Raw genomic sequence first — 22,305 nt, 5'->3', positions numbered from 1 at the left:
GATTGATGTTGGTTAGGCACAGTCCTGCTTGTGTTGGGGTCTTTCATATTTGAAAGATCAGACTTTCTTTTAATTGTTGTGACACAAAAATTTTAAGACATCAAAAGGCCCAAACCGTTGCAGTATTTCATGTGCCTTATGTGATGCCCAAATAATATTTAAATATTTGCTGTTCTCCTTTTCTATTTAAAAGTGATAGTCGAGGTATCCAAAGGGAAATAGGAAGTGGGGAAGGTGATGGTAGCTGCAACCCTGAAGCCAATATCTGGCTTTCATTTCGATCACAGGCAGCAGTTATGGACCTGTGCTGAAGCAGGCAGAGCTTCCTCATGCCTTATTGGATTACAAGTGGACAAGCTGCTCTTTCATTTGTTTAAAGACAATAGTCAAGACATCTAAGGTTCCATTTGAAGGTTTGCTCAGATCCTGCACAATTACCCCAACTACCCTAGACAAGGAAGTCTGCCTTCACCAGAAATAGGAGCCCAGCAACAGAGCTGATGCTGTTACCAACATTTCTGGGTTTCCACTGAGGTAGGGCCAGCGACATGCACCTGTGAAGGTGCACCAGTTGAGCAGCCCCTCTCTGGTCCCAAAACTGGTATTTTTCCCACCAGTTCTTCTGAGTTTCTGCATGATCCCTCTTTTCCAGTAGTGACAGAGATTTGCCCCCATTCTATATATTTCTTTTCATCTTTTCAGGAACAGTCTTGGGAGTAAAGGGTACGAGCTCAGATGCCCATTTTGAAACAGGTGGCCCCACCCTGTATGTTCAAGGTCTTGTTTAGGAGGGTCATTGTGGCAATTGCAGCTGAAGGCTCTCCGTCCTTAATCCATCAGCGTGTTGAGAAGCATGCTAAGAACTACTGAACTGGTAAGATATGTTTTTCAGATACAATGAGACATCTTGGGGTGTCCCATTCCTGCTGGGTCACCTACACCCGGCCTTCACAGGTATAAGCTCTGGCCACATCAGTATACTAACACTGCCTTTTCTACTGAAGCTCATCCAAGACCCACTAGGTAATGAAATCAGAGGCCCCGACCATGCATTTAAAATGCAAATTCTTCTCCCTCTCTCTCTGCCCCTCGCCTGTTCATGCTCTGTCTCTCTCTGTCCCAAAAATAAATAAACGTTGAAAAAAAAATTAAAAAAAAATAAATAAATAAAATGCAAATTCTGGGCTCCACCAGAGATGCTGCCTCAGATTTGGGGTAAGGCATTTCTAACAAGTGCTTCCTGTGATTCTGATGTTTGAGAATAAGCCCAGCGTTTTTGCAGGCCTTTTATCTAAGCAAAAACCCCACCTGGACTCATAGAACTTTGGAACACAAACTGATTCAGATAAATAACTTGGCTATCTCAGGAACTATGAGAGTACTTTTCAGCTTGGAAGTATTTTGGAGACATTAGATCGTGCAGCCCTTCTTAGTCAAGGCATATTTATGGAGCATAAGCACTGAGCATTATACCTGTCCTAGTAACAAAAGGGAACAGCCGTCACAGGGCACCCAGAACACGTGTAAGACTAATGGAGTGGAGAATTCTATCCCCTGGCCTCTTCCAGTATTCTAGGCATTTAGTAATGCATAAGCCAATTGCTTTGTAGTGCTGGAAGCACCTAAGAAATCTGGTCTGGCTCCCTTACTGTTCAGCTACAGGAGTATAGATCCAGGATGGTAACGAGATCTACTCACTGCAGCTTGTGGCTAACACAGTCCCGGAGTCTCAGTCCCAACTCAACCTTAATCATTGATTGTAGTTACCTCTAGGAAAAGTCCCCTAACGTAGCCCCTAGGGACTGACAGAAGGCACCTTCAATGTTACTTCCTCTCAACTCCCATTCACCCATCTCTCTGAAGAAAATGGCTACTGGGTTCATTCAGGTAAGGCCTAGAAGCATGATTACAGGCTCTGCCAATATGTCCAAAGAAGAGAGCAGGTGCCAGGTATTGTCTCCATTAAGGTAGAAGAAGGAACAATAGTGAGGAGGCTCAGGAGTTGTGGAGGAGTGTGTGTGTGTGTGTGTGTGTACACCCCAGCAGGTCAACTGGATTTTCCTTGGCTAGGGAGGAACTGAGGTTTCTGACAGAGATTATCCTAGTTACTGTAATGCTGGCCCTTAGAAGTCTGTAGGCCTCCTACCTGCCACAGGTTTGCTGTTCTAGGAGCATCTGCCCCACCTCTCATGGTGTACAGAGCCAAGGGTAGACAAAGTGTCTGAGGAAATCCAGCAACCTGGGGAGGAAAGCAAAAAAACCCACCCATAGTAGCTCCAAGAGAGCAGGGATTCAATCTTGAATTCATTGCAATATTCTCTGTACTTGGGATGGGGCCCAGCAAACTTTCTGAATGTTCACACAAGGCTTCTGGTAAGAGTGAGCTGCCCCAGGAAACACCACACTTCAGAGACCAAAGTACCAAAAACGAGACCTGAGTTTTGGGAGAACTTAAATAATTTTAGTTTTGAATTTGAAAGTGGGATGGAAAATTTTAAAGATGGTATGATAATATTGACAACTACATTCATGGGCTGGAAGAGCAAGTGGAAGAAACCATTAAAATTCAGAACAAGGAGACAAAATAATGGAAGTAGTAAGGGAGTAGATGACAGCCTTAGAAGACAGATGCAGCAATAAAACTGGGAGGAGAGGCAATCATTTTAAAATAACTGACCTCTCTTGGGGGCGCCTGGGTGGCTCAGTCGGTTAAGCGTCCGAATTCGACTCAGGTCACGATCTCGTGGTCTGTGAGTTCGAGCCCCGCGTCGGGCTCTGGGCTGATGGCTCAGAGCCTGGAGCCTGCTTCCGATTCTGTGTCTCCCTCTCTCTCTGCCCCTCCCCTGTTCATGCTCTGTCTCTGTCTCAAAAATAAATAAACGTTAAAAAAAAAAAAAGAAATAACTAACCTCTCTAGTTTGAAAAAATACTTGAGTTTGCAGATTAAAAGAGCCCACTAAGTTCTAGGCAGGAGTTATGGACAAAGGCATAGACTTAGGCATATCCTATGAAAATTATTGAATTTCTAGGATAAAGATTACTAAACAAACAAACAAACCAGACCAGTAGCAGACTGTCACCTTTAACACTGGAAGCCTGGAGACAGGTAGTGACACATGCAGGCCCCAAGAGGAGAAGACGGCCATAACCAATAATCTGAGCCCAGCCATATGATCCCCTGTCAGGTGGTAGCAGCCAGTTGTAAGTGTTTCTTAGGCTTCTTGTTCACGGGGTACTTTAGGACTCAGACTCAATATCTACATCTAGATATTAGAATAGAATTGCAATAGAATACAATACAATCGCCACTTTAGTTTGGTACTTTCTATCCAATCCTGAGAAGATTCAGTATCTTCCTGGAAGAACATGTCTCTTGAGGCTGATAGGAAGGAAAATCTGGCTGATGTCTCTTATGATGGTATGGAAGTCCTTTTCAAAGTCTAAAAACTAAGTTCCATGATGACCATGACAGTGATAGTCTGGTGCACTTCCTGTATGCAAGAAATACTTGGTTGATTAAATGATGAAAGAATATACATATAGCTGCAAATCTACATATAGACATAAAGGGGTAAAAAAGCTGAATGCACCTCTATAGAAAGGGGGTAAAGAGTATAACAAAAATACCAAATTGTTAGTCAAGAGACAGGGATTCTCATCCTAAACTCTGCTTGTAATTAGCTCTTCTGCAGCCTTGTGCAAATCATTTCTCATTGGTCCTCAATTCCTTCATCTGTGAAATGGGGTGATTGGATTAGATGATCTCTAAGGGGCTTCCAATTTCAGTTCCCTAAGATTCTGAGATTTCCTAAGATTCCAAGTCACCACTTCAGCTACTAGCAGATCCCAGTTCAATTGGCTAGATACACCCACTCTACCTCTGCGCCACCAGCTTCCACCTGACGGGCCCTTTAAAAGGCACAGACACAGTGCATCTCACTTGCTAGTGTAGATATTGAGTAAGAAAAAAGTAGAGTGGAGCCCACACCAACCTTCCACAGGAGACCTAGCTGATTTATAAGCATAATAATAAATGCTTATTATTGTATGCCATGGAATTCTGAGGTGGTTTGTTATGCAACAGTAGCTTAACGACGTGTTGCAGCTCTCCAAGACCTACCCCTGGTTACCAGGAAGACAGAAATTTTATTCCACCAAGAATCAGCCTTCCCAGTCCTCCCCTCTGGGTGCTTTCAGTAATCGCTCTAAAAGAAATGGCTGCCTGACTGTGGCAGACATGCTAACTGCAGACAGTGAGTCTGATGGCTAGCTCTGCCCACCAACGAGAGCCTTTCAGTTAAACAGGAAGGGAGCAAGACCTGCCCCAGGTGTGACAGAAAAGCTAATTGCAGACAACAAGTCTGACTGTTAGCCCTACCTGCTAATGAGCCCAAAGTGGTGGCCTCAAACAGGCTTCTCAACAGCATGGAGATCAAACCCTGTGCAGTGCACCCACAGCAGACAAAGCAGGTCATTGCAGCTGGCTGGGCTGAAAGCCACCATGACTCAGCCACACACAGTAGGGCACATGCAGCCCACACAGGGGATACCCCAGGAGCACCTGGTTCTGGTGACCAGCGGGGATTGCACTACAAGATGACACAGGACTTCTACAAAAAAGATACTACTTTTAAGACCAGGAGCTGTAGCTGACTTACTGAATACATAGAAACAAACACAGAATTAGATAAAATGAGGAGATACAGGAATATGTCTCAAATGAAAGAACAAGACGAGAATCATAGTAAAAGAGCTAAATAAAATGGAGGTAAACAACATGCCCGATAACTCAAAGCAATCGTCATGAAGATACTCAGTGGACTTGAGAAAAGAGTATATGAGCTCATAACTTCAACAAAGAAATAGAAGATTTAAAAAACAAGTCAGAGCTGAAGAATTCAATAACTGAAATTAAAAAATAAACTAGAGGGAATCAATAGCAGATTAGAGGATACAGAAAAATGGATCAGCGATCTGGGAAACAGTATAAGGAAAACAACCAGTCTGAACAGCAAAACTAAACATAATAAAAAAAAAATTAGAATAGGGTAAGGGAACTCAGCAACACCATCAAGTATAATAACATTTGAATTATAGGGATCCCAGGAGAAGAGAGAGATAAGGACACAGAAAATTTATTTTAAGAAACAATAGCTGAAAACTTCTCTAATCTGGGGACGGGAACAAACATCCAGATCAAGGAATCACAGAGAGCTCCCAGCAAAATTAACCCAAGGAGGTCCACTCCAAGACACATAATAATTTATATGGCAAAAAAATAGGGATAAAGAGATTTTCAAGAGCAGCAAGAGAAAAGAGTTACATACAAGAGAAACCCCATAAGGGTATCAGCTGACTTTAAAGCAGAAATTTTGCAGGCCAGAAGGGAGTGGCATGATATATTCAAAATACTGAAAAGAAAAAAAACAAAAACAAAAACTCAATAACCAATACTCTACCCAGCAAGTTTATCATTCATATTAGAAGGAAAGATAAAGAGTTTCCCAAACAAGCAAAAGCTAAAAGAGCTCATCACCGCTAAACTAGCCTTAAAAGAAACATTAAAGGAGATACTTTAAGTGGAAGGAAGAGGCTGTAAATAGAGGAAAATTATGAAAGAAATTCACAGGTAAAAGCAAACCTATAGTAAAGGTAGATTAATCACTTATAAACCCAGTATGGAGGTTAAAACATCAAAGTGATAAAAATCAATTATACCCACAAAAATTAGTCAAGAGATGCACAAGATAAAATGTTAAAGATGACATACATAGAACATGGAGGTGGGGGGGAGTAGAAATTTGGTGATTTTAGAATGTGTTAGAACTTAAATGACCATCAGCTGAATAAAGACTACTATAAGATGTTGTAGATGAACCCAACGGTAACCACAAATCAAAAATCTGTAATAGACACACAAAAGTGAAAAGAAGGGAATGCAAGCAAAACATCAACACAAACCATCAAACCACAGGGAAGAGAGCAAGAAATAAAGAAAGAAACAGAGAAGTTACAAAAACAATCAGAAGACAAATTAACAAAACAGCAGGTAGTATAAACCTTCCAATAATTACTTTAAATGTAAGTGAACTAAATGTTCCAATCAAGACAAAGGATGACTGAATGGATAAAAAAATAATAATAATCTATTTGCTGCCTACAAGAGACTTATTGCAGACCTAAAGACACATGCAGACTGAAAGTGAAGGGATGGAAAAAACATATGCAAATGGAAGGTGGGGGGTGGCACAGGGTAGCGATACTTCTATCAGACAAAATAGATTTTAAAACAGACTGTAACAGTCTACAGCCATACCACCTTGAACGTGCCTGATCTCATCTAAAACGGACTGTAACAAGAGACAAAGAAGGACACTACATAATGATAAAGGGATTAACCCAACAAGAGGAGGATATAATAATTGTAAATATCTATGCATACAATTTAGGAGCACCTAATACCTGAAGCAAACATTAGTGGACATAAAGGGAGAAACTGACACCAGTACAATAATAGTAGGGGAGTTTAACACCTTACTTACATCAACGGATAGATCATCCAGCTAGAAAATCAACAAGGCAGCAATGGCTTTGAACAATACATTAGACCAGATGGACCTAACACATATACAAAACACTCCATCCAAGAACAGAATACACATTCAAGTGCACATGGAACATTCTCTAGGATAATAGATCACATGTTAAGCCCAAAGCAAGTCTCAACAAATTTAAGAAGGTTTAGGTCATATCAAGCATCTTCTCTGACCACAACAGTATGAAACTAGAAATCCATTACAAGAAAAAAATCTGGAAAAACACACAAGGAGGCTAAACAACATGCTACTAAACAATGAATGTGTCAAGGAAGAAATCAAAAGGGAAATTTAAAAATACATGGAAACGAAACACAGTAGTCCAAAATCTTTGGGACACAGCAAAAGAAGTTCTAAGGGGGAAGTTTAAAGTGTTATAGGCCTACCTCAAGAAACAAGAGAAATCTCAAACAACCTAACCTTATACCTAAAGGATCTAGAAAAATAAGAACAAAGCCCAAAGATAGTAAAATCAAGAACATAATAAAGATTAGAGCAGAAATATATGAAATAGAGATAAAACACACACACACACACACACACACACACACACACACACACAACCCCCAAACCCCAATGAAACCAAGAGCTGGTTCTTTGAAAAGATGAACAAAATTGATAAACCTTTACCCAGACTCATCAAGGAAAAACAAGAGAGGACTCAAAATCAGAAATGAAGGAAGAGAAATAATAACCATATGACAACACAGAAATACAAAGGATTATAAGAAACCACTACAAAAAATTATATGCCACAAATTGGACCACCTAGAAGAAATGGATAAATTCCTAGAAACATACAATGTTCTAAAACTGAATCAGTAAAAAATAAAACATTTAAATAGACTTACTGGGAGTAATGAATTCAATCAGTAATCAAAACTTTTCCAACAAACAAAAGCCCAGGACGAGATGTGGCTTCACAGGTGAGTTCTACCAAACATTTAAAGAGTTAATATTTACTCTTCTCAAAGTATTTCAAGAAATAGAAGAGGAAGAAAAAATTCCAAATTCATTCTGTGAGGTCAGCATTACCCAGATACCCAAACCAGACAAAGACAGTGCCCTAATCCAAAACAGAAACAAAAACACCTACAGGCCATATCTTAAATGAAAATAGATGCAAAATTCTCAACAAAATATTAGCAAAATGAATTCAACAATTCTTAAAATATACCATTCACCACGATCAAGTGGGATTTAGTCCAAGGATGCAAGAGTTGTTCAATATTCACAAGTCTACCAACATGATATATCACATTAACAAGAGGAAAGATAAAAAACATATGATCATCTTAGTAGATACGGAAAAAACATTTGACAAAATACATCCATTCATGATAAAATTTTCAACAAAGTAGGTTTAGTGGGAACATACTTAAACATAACAAAGGCTCTATATGAAAAACATACAGTTAACATCACACTCAATGTTGAAAAATGGAAAGCTTTTCCTCTAAGGTCAGGAACAAGACAAGGATGTCCACTCTCACCACTTTTATTCGACATAGTACTGGAAGTCCTAGCCACAACAATCAGACAAGAAATAAAAGGCATCCAAGATGGTAAGGAAGAAGTAAACCTCACTCTTTGCAGATGACACAATACTTATATGTAGAAAACCCTAAAGACTGCACCAAAAAAACTATTAGAATTGATAAATGAATTCAGTAAGGTTGAAGGATACAAAATTAAGGCACAGAAATCTGTTGCATTTGTATACACTAATAATGAAGTAGCAGAAAGAGAAATTAAGGAAAATTTACAATTACACCAAAACAAATTAAATACCTAGGAATAAATTTAAGGAAGTGAAAGGTCTGTATTCTGAAAACTGTAAGACACTGATGAAAGAAATTAAAGATTTTGACACAAACCAATGAAAAGCTATTATATGCTCATGGTTTGGGACAATTAATATTAATTATAATGTTCATAACCACCCAAAGCAATCTCTATCAAAATACCAAATTTTATCAAAATCCTAAAATTTGCGTGAAACCAAAGACCCTGAATAGCCAAAGCAATCTTGAAAAAGGACAAAGTTGGAGGTATCACAATCTCAGATTTCAAGACATACTACAGCACTGTAGTAATCAAAATGGTAGGGTTCTGCCACAAATGCAGACACATAGATCAATGGATATGTGAGGATAGAGAGCCCAGAAATAAACCCACACCTATATTATCAATCTACAACAAAGGAGGCAAGAGTATATGATGGGGAAAAGAGTCTTTTCAATAGGTGGTGTTGGGAAAACAGCTCCATGCAAACGAATGAAACTGGACCACATTCTTCCACCATACCCAAAAATGAACTCAAAAAGGGTCAAAAACCCAAACGTGACACCTGAAACCATACAACTTCTAAAAGAAAACATAGGCAGTAATCTCTTGGACACTGCCTTTAGCAACCTATTTATGGATGTCTCCTCTGGCAAGGGAAAGAAACGCAAATATGAACTATTGGGACTATAATACCCAATATACACCAAATAAATAAGATAAATAAAATAAAAAGATTTTGCATGGCAAAGGAAACCACCAACAAAATGAAAAGACAACCTACTGAATAAGAGAAAGTATTTGCAAATGATATATCTGATAAGGGGTTAATATACAAAATATATTAAGAACTCATATGACTAAATACCAAGAAAAAAACACTTGATTAAAAAATGGACAGAAGCCCTGAATAGACATTTTTCCAAAGAAGACACAGAGATGGCTAACAGACACATGAAAAGATGCTCAACATCACTAAACATCAGGGAAATGCAAATAAAAACCACAATGAGGTGTCACCTCATACCTGTAAGAGTGGCTAGTATCAAAAAGATGAGAAATAACAAGTGTTGGTGAGAATGGGGAGAAAAGTGAAACCTTGTGCACTGTTGGTGGGAATGCAAACTAGTGCAGCCACTATGGAAAACTGAATGGTGATTCCTCAAAAAAAAAAAAAAAAAAAAAAAAGAAAGAAAAAAAAAAAAGAAAAAAAGGAAATATCATATAATCCAGTAATTCCACTTCTGGAAATCTATCTAAAGAAAATGACAACATTAATTTAAAAATATATATGCATCTCTATGTTTGCTGCAGCATTTACAATAGCCATGTTATGGAAGCAGCCCAAGAATCCATTGATAGATGAATGGATAAAGAAGATATGGTGTGTGTGCGCGCGCGCGCACACACACACACATATATACAGTGGGATATTACTCAGCCATTAAAAAGAATGAGGTCTTGCCATTTGTGACAACATGGATGGATCTAGAGGGTATCGTGCTAAGTGAAATAAGTAAAAAAAGACAAATACCATATGATTTCACTTATATGTGAGCTCTAGGATAAGAAGCCAGTCACACATTTTCCAGAAGGTGCAGTATGGATGGAAAATCATCAAACCAGAGAAGGGGTCCCTGAGCTGGGGTCTAACACTCGCCCCAGGGGTGACTGACCTCAATTTCCTCTTTTGTAAAATGAGGAAATGCCTTCCCTGAACACCATGTGGGCCTATTGTGAGTGTCAAATGAGGAGAGGCTGCTGTTAGTCTCAGGGGTTTGCTATTTGAAGCAGGTTAAGACCAACGAAGTTTTAATTGGTGAGCCTTCCAGGGTGTTTCTGGAGTCAAACGAAGATGGTAAATGGTAACCAGTTGCCCTGATAAGTAGGTCCAGACTTTTTTATATGTTACCTATTTATACATTTTGTATGCATTATTCTGACAAGGGGTCAGTAATAGTCACCAGAACAAAAAAGTAAAGTATCCTCCTATCCTAGAAAGTTAGGGCTTATGGTTACTTACAGGTTAGATCTTGCCTTTATGCACCAAGGTGTGAGGCTCTTCAGATGAAGAAATGACACAGAAGGACATGGTCAGAAGGATCCAAAAGTGTGTGTGGAGGGAGGAAAGGTGTGAGGAGGGGGCAGCAGAGAAGACAGTTCAGGGAAGAGGTCAAGGATCTCAATAAGAACCAGAGGCAGGTTATATTTTGTTGCATTTAGTTTCCAGCTTCCCGACAATCAAGATATCCAGACAGACCAGGTCCCATCATATGACAAAATGAAGCATCAGAACTTCCTGGCATGGAACTCTTAAGAGAAATAAATTGGATATGAAGACCTTCTCACTGGGACACATCACCCAACCATCTCAGAGGCTGCTGTCAGACAGGCTGATGCGCGGTGACCATCCAAGAGTTCCTCGCACAAACGCGACCTCACCAGGAGGGGCCTTGGGAGCTGAGAAGGGGGGCTCTACAGACACGGCTCTCCCTGCCAACACCACCATGTCTCCCCATCTCTCCTCCCCCTCCACTTCCCATCCTCCCTGGAGAGGCTAAGGCCTGAATGGAGCCAGGTCCTAAGACGTCGGGAGCCCTGAGCGGGGGGAGGACAGAAGCCAGGTGGGAGAAACCGAAGGCCTCAGCCCACTGCCCCGAATGAGAGGGACCAGAAGGTCTCATTCCCAGCCATGCTAAAAGCCATAGCTGTTGGAGTGCAGCTACGAGACAACCCTAAGCAGAGAAACTGCTCGACGCTTGCTCCCGGTCTGCATTTTCAGTGCTGGCCCAACACGCACCACCCAGCATTCCTTGGTGCCTCAGACACAGGTCCAACACTTACCTCCTCCTGAGTTTCATCTGAGCGCTGCCAGCTTCCTCCTCTTCACCACTGCCCCTCTCAGCCAGTCACAAAGCACCCACCAGCGGCCTAGTGCCCCAGGATGGCCCTTCTCCGAAGCAGGCAGGAGCCAACACAGTGGAAGCCCTCTCAAGAGAGGGAGGAGCCAGCCAGTTAAAAGGTGATACTGGAGCAGAGATAAAAGACCCCTTCCCCCTTCCCATTTCCCCATCTGTTTGTTGTTACCTGTAACCCAGCCCAACAGTTTAATGATAATGAACCTCAAGCTTTGGTCCTAATTAAACAAATTAAAAAAAAAAAATCTCTCTTCCCCCAAAGAGGTGGCTGTTAGTTACTTTAAGAACTAGTCAAACAAGTGGAATGAGGATCCCTGGTTCTTTTAAAGAGGGCAATAGTTGGGGCACCTGGGTGGCTCAGTCGGTTAAGTGTCCAGCTGCAGCTCAGGGCATGATCTTATAGTTCATGGGTTTGAGACCAGCATCAGGCTCTCTGCTGTCAGCACAGAACTTCTTCAGATCCTCTCTCTCTCCCCAAAATAAATAAACAACCATTAAAGAGGGCAACAGTTGAATCCTAATTTGGTGAAAATTTTACACACACACACACACACACACACACAGAAAAAGACTGAAGTCATACACAAAAAGCTGGAGTAGTTACCCCTGCTTGGTATAATTATAAAAGATTCTCTATGATATCTTTATATTTTTCCATCTTTTCCATGCATTACTTTTGCGATTATAAAAAGTTGTTTAAAATCAGTCAATAAAGATAAGCACCATTTGAAAACCTATATTAAGTCAGTATAGATTAATTACAAAGGCAAATAGCCCCCACCCCTCCTTTCCAACAAGTGCATCCCTGACCATCTTTCCAACCAGATACCAGCAGAAGCTTTTCCAGAGACTGCCAGGTGCTCTTTGCAGGCCCCTCTGCAATCATGAGAACTCCCATCTGTGTGCTTTCCCAGCAATGGCAAAAGGGCAGCGACCATCTGCCCACCCCCAGCTCCTGCTCCATTATTTGTATTAATCGAGGAGTGCTGGTGGTGATGCCTATGTGTGGGGGCGGGGCAGGGTACCAGCATGGACACACCGCCTAAGGAAAGGAATAAGAATCACAAATTGGGGGGGCGCCTGGGTGGCCCAGTCAGTAGAGCCTCCAACTTCGGCTCAGGTCATGTTCTCACAGTTTGTGGGTTCAAGCCCCACGTCAGGCTCTGTGCTGCAAGCTCAGAACCTGGAGCCTGCTTCTGATTCTGTGTCTTGCTCTCTCTCTGCCCCTCCGCTGCTCATGCTCTCTCTCAAAAATAAATAAACATTACAAAAAAAAAAGAATCACGGAGTGGGTCAGAATGTCAGTAGTCAGGTCTCCAAATAGCTAGTCCCAGGAGCTTCCAGCAGGGGGCAGCAGGGCGCTGTGAGCAGCTGGCTCCCACACTAGCGGTGGGTGTCACAGATGAAATAGACCTAACTTCTCTGTCAGGTGGACGCCAGGAGCAAGTAATCCTTTAGAGTGTGTGGCTCAGGAACTGAGTGCCCTTACAGAACTGCCTGATAGAAAATAAGACTTTCAACAAGTTGATGATTGTCTCCAGGAAACCACAACTGAACAGAAGAGAAACCCGATTTCTTCCAAAATCATATTTTTCTCAATTTAGAATCTCAAAGTCACCATTTTATGCATCTATTTTATATATTTATTTACACTTGGACTTACTACAAAAAGGTTTTAAGGCAGCTTCACCAAGTCACGAGGCCTCTGTTTCATCCTAACTACACAGAACAAAGGAAACTCAGAATCCGTCCATATTTTCCCCAGGTGATAGGCCCTATTTACTGACAGACACTTGTCTTAGTGTTTGCCAAAATGAAAGAACGGTACAGGGCGCCCTGGTGACTCAGTCGATTGAGTGTCCAACTTCAGCTCAGGTCATGATCTCACAGTTGATGAGTTCGAGCCCCACATCCGGCTGACCGCTGTCAGAGCAGACCCCCCTTCCGATCCTCTGTCCCCCTCTCTCTCTGCCCCTCCCTAGCTCGCACGCGTGTGCACTCTCTCTCTCAAAAACAAATAGTAGACATTTTTTAAAAATGAAGGAGGGGGAATTTGGTCCAAGGCTGAGAACAGATGAATTTGGAATGAAAGCCTAATAGCCCTGAAGTGATGCCAAGAGCAAAAAAACTGGTCAGTGAAAGACATCCTACAAGAAAGAGCAGGTATTAGGAGGCCAACACTCTGGCTGTCATCAGTTGACCTCCTGACACGTGTCTGGGCAAGCAACTGCCCCTCTCTCACAGCTTCCTCTTACATAAATAGGGGATAGGATCAGATAATTTGTCAGGTCCCTTCTATCTCAGATATGGGAACCTAAGGGAACTTCAGGGGTCTACAGGGAAAAAAAAAAGCTGAAATGGGTTTTGTGCTTTAGGCCTGGTTGGGACATAGGAATTGAGCGGGGAAGGCACTGTTCTTTTTTTTTTCTTTTAACATTTATTCATTTTTGAGAGAGAGCGTGAGCAGGAGAGGGGCAGAGAGAGAGGGAGACACAAAATCCAAGCAGGCTCCAGGCTCCAAGCTGTCAGCACAGATCCCGATGCAGGGCTTGAACCCACGCACCGTGAGATCATGACCTGAGCCGAAGTCGGACGCCCAACCTACTGAGCCACCCAGATGCTTCCTGTTCTTAATAAGCTGTAGAGAGTGACTATTTGTGGAAATCACATCTTGACCTTTCTTTACGTGCACAATCCATTTCCAGCCTCAGCACCTTGAAACAGGGGAGGCAGGCCAGTGTGGTTTTCACAATTTCTAGCTTGGAAGTCTTCCTTTTAACCAAAACTGGGAGGTCCAAAGGCATAGGCTTAGGTCTCCCTCGGGCATCCCATGAGGCCCTGTTTGAAGAGCCCTGGTCTGGAATAGGGAATTGGCTCTTGTTGGGTCCCCGGAGGAAGTACACAGCCTTTTCAACCCCCCACCGGGGCACCACTTAAAACCACGTCAGGATAGGAATACGCGCGTGACAGAGAGTGTCAGGCAAACACAAAGTCTTGTTTAATCTTTACTTTCAATCCCAATCTTTTCCCCTTTCATTACAAAAGTACTAAACAAACACAGACAGAATTGGAAAACTGACATCTGCAACTATGTGCCTTCGGCAGGCATCTCAATAATCCCATCACCAACACCCCTGTGCAAGGACAGACATCAGGCAGATAATTCGCAGTAATCAGAGCTATACCATAAATGCATGATCTTTTTATTTTGTATAAAAATGATCAACACGACAAAAGCCAGAGCGCGTGTTGGTTTTGCACACTCTGATACTCCCAAGATCCTTCTCCTCTGGCCAGGCTGGAGGCTCAGCCTTCCTGGAAGGGAGAGACAAACTAGACCCCCAGCAGCTCACCCGAGTCAGCAAGCTGGATGTGGTGTGGAAAGCTGAGAGTGTCAAAGTCCCAGGCCTTTCCTGGGCTTGGAGGGGTGGCGGCCTGGTGTGGCTATGGCCCAGAAGCCAGGTGGAACTCTGGCTGCCTTCCCGTGCAGGCAATGGGCTCCTGGCCCAGGCTCACAGGAAGGTGTCTTTGCTTGTCCCTCTAGGGAGCTGTGATCCAGTCGAGCAGCTGTCCAGGGCGTATCAGTCTCCGACTTATCGTCAGCCCCCTCTGGCCCTCCTCGGAGGAGCTGTCAGTCCACTGTGCCATTGTAGGGTTTGTTGAACTTGTTAAAGGTGAAATCCACAGTGTGTGTGGAGATGGGCTTTCTGTACAGAGGGTTGGAAGCCTGCAGAACACAGAAGGCAAGAGGACACGTGTGCGTCCATTCATTTGAACACACACTCTCGGGGTCAGAGGCCCTTCCTCAGTCAGTCACCCCGGAAGGCGGAGCATGCCAGCAGTGGCAGGCCCGTCCTGCAGGACCATCCCTGCCTCCACCTGTCATGCCCTGGGAAGGACCCTCCCTGTCTCTAAGATTCCCTCTTTCTCTCTCAGACGGGCTTGGCCAGATGGTCTGTGAGGTTCCTTCCAACTTTAACAGAAACTAAGTGGGGATTCAGGGGTGCTGCTCCCTGTGCTGCTCAGTCCTTCAGGAGCATGCAATTTGCTTGGGGAGACAAGACTCGCACAAATGGATGCTACCATAGACTCTAACAACTTGAGTTCATTTACTGAGTCTGCAGTCGCTCTAGGACTGTCCAGACTCTTTCTCTGAGGCTGCACCAAGCGCCTCTTCCCTGGAAGAGTCCTGAGCTAGGTCTGGTGTGAGGCTCTACACAGAGCCCCCTGTGCTTCTGGACCGTGAATTCTCACCTTCTAGAATGGGGTGCACACCACCTCTCTTTGATTTCAATGCCAAAGATGTTAGTGGGCCTTAAAGCTTGTCTGACCTCAACCAGATCTCTAAGCTTGACTTTTTTTCTTACTTCCGGCTCCCCACTGGCTTACCATTTCATAGCGGGCCCTGGACCTCTCACTCTGGAACTTGGCAAACTCTCTCCGGTCATGGATGGTGACGAGCAGCTTCCAGATGGCCAGGAGCGCAATCCCAATCAGGAGGATACTGCCAACCACGGCCAGGAGGATGGTCGTGGCATTGGGGGCAGTTCCACACTCTGGAGGGGACCAGGAGAAACCATGAGCAAAGCCACTAGGATAGCATCCCTACCCCCTCCCCCACAATGTCAGGCCTATCTGGAACGACAGGTGCACCTCTCTTCCTTCCACCTTCTACCAAACACCTTCCCTCTCTTCTCTCTTAGATCCTCATGCTGCTTTTGGGAGACCTGGGGGTGCTGGAAGTTTTCTCCAATGCACACAAAGGGGAAGAGTCAAAGAGGGATGGTGACTGTTCCAAGGCCACATGTAGAAGAGACCCTTGGTGGCCGCCCCCCTTTTTCCCAGACGCCATGGTGCACTGTGTGCTCAGCAGCACCTCCCCTTACATGAGTGTACGTGTGCCGGCCTGGCCCATTCTCCGCTCTCCAGACTGGATGTGTCTCAGCCTCCATGTAAATGGTTTCAGAGGCAGACTGGGCAGGCAGGAGGTTTCATGAAGCCGTATCCACAGGGCTGGGCTGGAGGCCAGCCAACGTTTGTAACCCCAGAGTGTGGCCCTTTGGAGCGAATGTGCTTATTTTCAAAGAACCACAAAGACAGCGCTTGGAAACAAAGCCTCATTCTTACAGGCATGCATCTTGGGCTGGTACCACAGCACTTCCTCTGCTGCTGGCCCAGAGAAGGCGTATTATGTGGTCTGGCTCAATTTGGAAAAACAGTTTGCAAGGCTGTAAATTGAAGGGAGCAAAACCTTTTCTCCTCGCCCCTGTCCCCCTCCAGGGAAGCATAAAAGGGGTCATACTAGAAACCCTAATTACTCCAAAGCAAAAGGCCATTAGTCCCAGGGTCCAAAGCATGAGGCAGAATTATCAATGTCTGCACTAAGGCTTGGCCTCCTCAGTGGCCCAGGAGCTGAGCGTGGCAGTTTAACCCAGAGCCCCGTCTGCCCTTCTTGGACTTCACGGTGGCAAGTGCAGGTGCCCCTCCAGGGCTGTGTGTGTGTGTGTGTGTGTGTGTGTACCCAGATGGCCTGCCCAGCCTTGACCGTCCAGGCCACCCCCCCCCCCCCGCCGCACCCCCCCTGCAGAGCCTGTAGCTGCTCACGGCCATCAGCGTCAGCTGTGCAGGTGAAATGTGTGCTATGGCCACTTCTACCCCTGTGCTCCGTCTCCTCCAAGATGAGACACTATAACTCCCGTGCCTCCACACCGTGACCCCCAGAGCTCTGCCCGGCAGTGGGTCCCCAGGTGTACATCATCTTTCTTCCAAACTCCAGGAACTGGATAGGGGTGGCCTTAGATCCCGGTCTTTATAAGGAATTGTGACCCTTGTCTCTCTGGAGTTTGGAAAGGCAGTGAGGACGGAAGGGCGACAAGCCTAGAGCAGGGAAAGGTATCAGAAGCCGAGCTCCCAGGGGGAGCAGAGCCGGCCCTCACCCACCTGGCTCCCTGAGGACTGTCAGGTTGGCCCTCCCGCTGGGGAGCTCTGTGTAGGCGAACATCATGACACAGTCCTTGGCGGTTTTGTAGAAACAAAGCGCAGCCTCTTGGTCATCTTTCACTGGAAGAAAACCAGGTACAAGTGTCCTCTTGGAGCAACCCAGTGTGCTGATGGACAGGGTGGGGAGTCAAGCACCTCAGTTAGGAAAGGGGGTGCAGGGAGGCATGAAGCAGAGGCTGGGCCTTCACAAGTGAGTTCGGGTTTCTCACGTGAAGAACGTGGGCCCAGCATGGAATCTGAATTGCTCTGGGAACACGAATCCCCTGAATGGTGAGGAATCCCTGGGGAATGCAAGAGCCCCCCAGAGTGTTTGCTGGGAGCGATGTGAAACGGAAGAAGGCATTATGCTTGGAGGTGAGGTTGGTAAGTGGAAGTGCCCTGGACATTAAAGGGACACAGAAAAGAAGGAGCCATTCCGATGCCCTTTGGGGCCTGAGAGTTCACAGTTGAGTCCACTTGGCTGAGAGCCAGCTGTAGTGGCCAAGCATCAGCAGCTCTTTGGTAGGGTGTAAAACCAAAAGGACCCAAGGATGATGAGGACGTCTGGACAAGAGTTGGGCACCTGCCGTGGTGCCTCACCCACAGATGCCACGGGCCAGCGCCCGAGGCCAGGGCCGAGCCCAGACCACCCGCTCCACTCTTCTAGGGAGCAGTGCCCACCTGTCCCCACATGCCGTTAACCCAACATGGTGGACTCATAACCCCCTGTCCAGATGACACCTGCACTCCAAGGCTTCTCTGGGGAAGGGTTAGACTGATCTCTAGGAGGAAAAAGGAGCAGGGAAGAGGAAAGCAAAGGGGACATTGTTCCGCAATGGCCAATCGGTCCTGAAAAACAGCTGTGGATTGATGTTGTGGCATGAAATGCTTTTTAGCTCTTGCCTTTGTGACCCTGTTGCTCAAAGGAGGGTTTTTTTGGTTGTTTTTGTTCTGTTTTATTTTGTTTTGAGAGCGAGCATGAGCAGAGGAGAGGCAGAGAGAGAGGGGGACAGAGAATCTGAAGCGGGCTCTGCATGATAGCAGAGAGCCCAATGTGGGGTTCAAACTCATGAACTGTGAGATCGTGACCTGAGCCAAAGTCAGAGGCTCAGCCAACTGAGCCACCCAGGCGCCCCTGCTCAAAGGAGTTTTAACCTGGAACCAGACAAATTAGTGTGGTTATCAGATGGGAAATCCTGGACTTTTTCTCCTAGGCCCCAACCATAAGCCTGGCCTGGGTGAGTGTATGTGTATGAAGAAAGCGGAGAGAAGGAAGGAAGGAGGATAAACAGTGAATCTGAACAGAAAGCTTCTCACTGAGGATTACACTGAGAGGCAGCTGTGCATAACAGCTCAGAGCAAGGGCCTCAGTCAGGGGGCCACAGGAAGGCAGCATCTCCTTCCGACTGTGTGCGCCCAGGCGGTTGGGGCGGGGGAGTGGTGACCACTGCCCCAGGTCTGCGGGCAGAACTTGCTGTGAGCCAGTCCTGAAGCACCAAGCAGACATGGTGGCAGGAAAATGGCCACGAGACAAGACTCGGTAGGCTCCCGACCGGCTCCCCTGGTCTAACACAAGCCCCGGCATGCAGGAGATGCTCAACGAACAAGTGCAGGCTGAATGCATGACTCAACATACTCGGGAGCCTCATGTGGCCACAGCGGTCGGTCAGAACCAGGGACGTCTACAGAGGGGGTGAGTCAGGACCAAGAGAGAAGGCAGGGGCTGGGAGCCTGCAGCAGCTGAGGTCAAGGTAGAGGGCAAGGCTGCCAGCAAGGGAGCCTCAGAGGCAGAATCCCTTTCATGGTACACAGTCTTGTTCCCCTCCCGCCCCGCCTCACCATTTTAAATGTATAATTCAGTGGCTTTAGTATATTTACAATGTTGTGTAACTATTCCATCCAATTCCAGAACATGTCTGTCACCCCAAACAGACACCATCTTTGTTAGCGCTCAGCCCCAGTTCCCTTCTCTCCCCAGCCCTGACAACCACCAATCTATTTTCTGTCTCTGTGCTTTTGCGTATTTTGGACATCTCACATACATGGAATCCTACGATATATATCCTTTTCTGTCTGGCTTCTCACACATGGCATAGTACTTTCAAGAGTCATCTCTCTTGCAGTGTGCATCAGGACGCCATTCCTTTTTCCACTGTATGGATGTACCACATTTTATTTTTCCATTCATCAGTTCATGTACATTTGGGTCGGTTCTCATTTTTCACTCTAATGAATAACGCTGCTATGAACATTTGTGCACAAGTTTTTGTGTTAACGTGTTTTCAGTTCTCTTGTGTATATACCCGGGAGTGATGTTACTGAATTGTGCGGTAACTCCGTTTAATTTGCAGGGAACTGCCAGACCATTTTCCAAAGTAGATGCACAAATCTACACTACCACCACACTGTATGAGGGTTCTGACATAGGGGCACTTTGATTCGGTGTAATTATAGTGCTCCAGACCACTTCCAAAGCCGGTCACGTGCATATGGGGCTAAGATATGTGATTTGCATTTAGAAACTCCTCAGCCTGGACAGAAATGGCTGTACTAGTAAAGGGATGGAGGCAGCCCAGAAAGGGTGAAACGCAAAGGTCTGTGCACCTCTGTCTGAGCCACCCTGTGGGCTCCCACTCAGAATGGGCTTATAGCCATTTGTTCAGAGGTAAAGCAAAGGGTTGGATGGATGGAGTCAAACTGGAGTGGTCAGAATGAGAAGAACCCTAAAATGTGATCTGCCACGAAAGATAACAGAACAAGGAGTGAGCAACAGCTGCAGGAGCAGGTGCCTGTTGCCGGGGGGACAGTTGGGACAGCACTCAATCCCAGTGCTGGGATCACTGTGCAATCTAGGCCACACGAGACCCCTGCCCCTTCTGATGCCTTGCAGCATCATGAGAGCCACACCAGGCTGAGGCCAATGTGGTAAAGACTAGACAGCCATTCATCAAACAGGGTTTCCCTGCCTCCTGGGCACACAACTTGACTACATTTCCCAGCGACCCTTACATCTAAATGTGTCCAAACAACTGAGTTGGAGTCGTGAGCACCATTTCCAGGCCTGGCCGATAACAGCATCTCACGTGATCCCTCACTGTCTTCTCCCATTTGCTGACTGAGTGGAGAGGATTCCAGGGACCTCGAGGAGAATAGAACCTTCAGGTAGAGGGAGCCTGGTTTCCTGAATGACCTTATCAACCAAGACCTTATCAACCAAAAAGGTCTTCAATGGACTCGCAGTGAGTGACTTATATTTAGTTAAGTCACTGAGGTCTGGGATTTGTTATAGCAGCTAACATGACTTGTCCTAACTAATATACCAACTTCTCCAAGAGCCTGGGAGATGTGACTAAGATGGGGCTCCAGTGATGGTGCAGAAAGTTATGAACAAGAAGTCTTACACCCCAGAGAGCCCAGGGACCCAACAGTAGTATCCAGGACACTGACGTTATGCTTCTCAAATCCAGACTAGAACCGCCCTGCTCCCTACCAGGTGGCCCTGAGAATCGATGGTCTCCACAGAGGAGGAAGCCTCGAGGTGTCTACCACAATACAAAAGGGAACAGTTACCCAGGGCCACTTGGACACACTCACCGATGGTGTCCACCCACGTGATCACCTCATCCTTGCACAGGTTTTGGCAGGTCTGGTTGTCGGCCGGGTCCCCCACGTGAAGTAGCAAGCACTCAACACAGTCTCTTTGGAAAAGAGGCAATAAATGAGGGTGTTAGATGCCGTGCGGTGGTTCCCCACAAGTAACTGAGCTCCCAGGGGTGCACTGCCCACTCTTCTGCTGGGCCTGGGCCCTTGAAGGTTCTACTTCACCCTATCTTCAGATTTTTGGCCTCAGTCCATGTTTCTGCTGGCCTCTGGTTGCCCAAGGGTTCTTGGAGAAACATGTGAGTTTAGAGGCATGCCTGGTCTACACATCAAGTTGCAGGTTAGAGACTTTCCCATTTTTTTTTAAAAGTAGGTTCCACGCTGGGTCTTGAACTCATGATTCTGAGATCAAGACCTGAGCCGAGATCAAGAGTCATCCACTTAACTGACTGGTGCCCCAGAAACCGTTCAATTTCTGATACCAGGAGCCAAACCCGTCTTCACTCAGCTGTATCACATGCCTGTGAAGAGTCTGCTCCAAGCAGGAAACTTTGGAGTGATTAAAAAAATGGGGTTCCTGGCCTCATAGAGGGGTCCTCACACCCCCCTGGCCAGTGCTTAATGCTGCCAAATTGCCCCATTTCCCAGGATTCCTACTAGGGGATCACTGCCAGGGCAGGGCCCTTAACCCTCCCACATATTAGACTCTCCAGGAGGCTTTCTAGAAAATACCATCTCCAGGGCCTGACCACACCAATGGGATCCACACCTCTGGGGCAGAGCCTGGGCTTCTGGATTCAGATTCATACAGTGAGGGTTGTGAACCATTGTCCTGGAGCCCTTCTCCCTCCCAGATGGAGCCTGCCTGGAGGGTTCTACCCTCTATGAGTTGGTCTACACTAGACTCTGGTAGAGGCTACAGGGTGGTAGTCTCCTTCCAGGAAACCCACATTTCAACAGGGGCCTTCTGGAGAAATTGGGTTAGGAGCCAAAAAGTCTCGTTTTGAGCCCCTTCTCCTCCCACCTCAGGTGCACAGTTTAAGTCAGATATTGTTATTGTGTAAAAATGCTTACGTAAAATGCTCAATAAAGGATCAGTACTCTACTTCCCATAGTCAAACCCAGTTCCAGACAGTCCCCATCTACCTTCACTTTACATCAGTGAGAACAGAATCCCAAGGCTGTGGGGCCAGAGAAGCAAAGCTTTCACAAAAGGTCTGTGACGCCTGCAGTGGTGGGAGAGGGGCCCGACCCCTCTGGGGGACTGTGGGATGGGGGAGCACAAACAGAACCCCAGGGAGGAGCGGGCTGGGCAAGACAACCAGCTGACAGTGAATTCTCAGGGACTTAGTGGGGTGATGGTGCCCGGTGGCGATGGGGGTGGCTGCCCCAGAAGCAGGGGCTTCCTTGAGACTGGCTTAGGGCCC

At 45.7% G+C, this 22,305-nt stretch overlaps 1 protein-coding gene across 1 annotated transcript in view; it reads right to left on the bottom strand.

The window, feature by feature from the left end:
- Nucleotides 1-14,273: 14,273 nt before the first annotated feature.
- The window catches only part of ITGB5 (integrin subunit beta 5), a 121,992-nt gene continuing 113,960 nt past the window's right edge, over nucleotides 14,274-22,305 (bottom strand). Inside the window, exons 12-15 of the mRNA XM_047099143.1 lie at nucleotides 20,873-20,976; nucleotides 17,240-17,359; nucleotides 15,689-15,855; nucleotides 14,274-15,026 (exon numbers count right to left, since the gene is read on the bottom strand). Of these exons, the coding sequence (XP_046955099.1) occupies nucleotides 14,931-15,026; nucleotides 15,689-15,855; nucleotides 17,240-17,359; nucleotides 20,873-20,976 (487 nt within the window). The 3' untranslated portion in view covers nucleotides 14,274-14,930. The remainder of the gene's footprint in view (nucleotides 15,027-15,688; nucleotides 15,856-17,239; nucleotides 17,360-20,872; nucleotides 20,977-22,305) is intronic.

The sequence above is a fragment of the Lynx rufus genome, unplaced genomic scaffold (assembly GCF_022079265.1).
Source record: "Lynx rufus isolate CCGP_SWC_20201006 ecotype Redwood Valley unplaced genomic scaffold, mLynRuf1.p SCAF_5, whole genome shotgun sequence".
Classification (NCBI taxonomy): Eukaryota; Metazoa; Chordata; class Mammalia; order Carnivora; family Felidae; genus Lynx; species Lynx rufus.
Note: the sequence above shows the minus strand (reverse complement) of the source record. Positions and strands in the feature narration are given on the sequence as shown.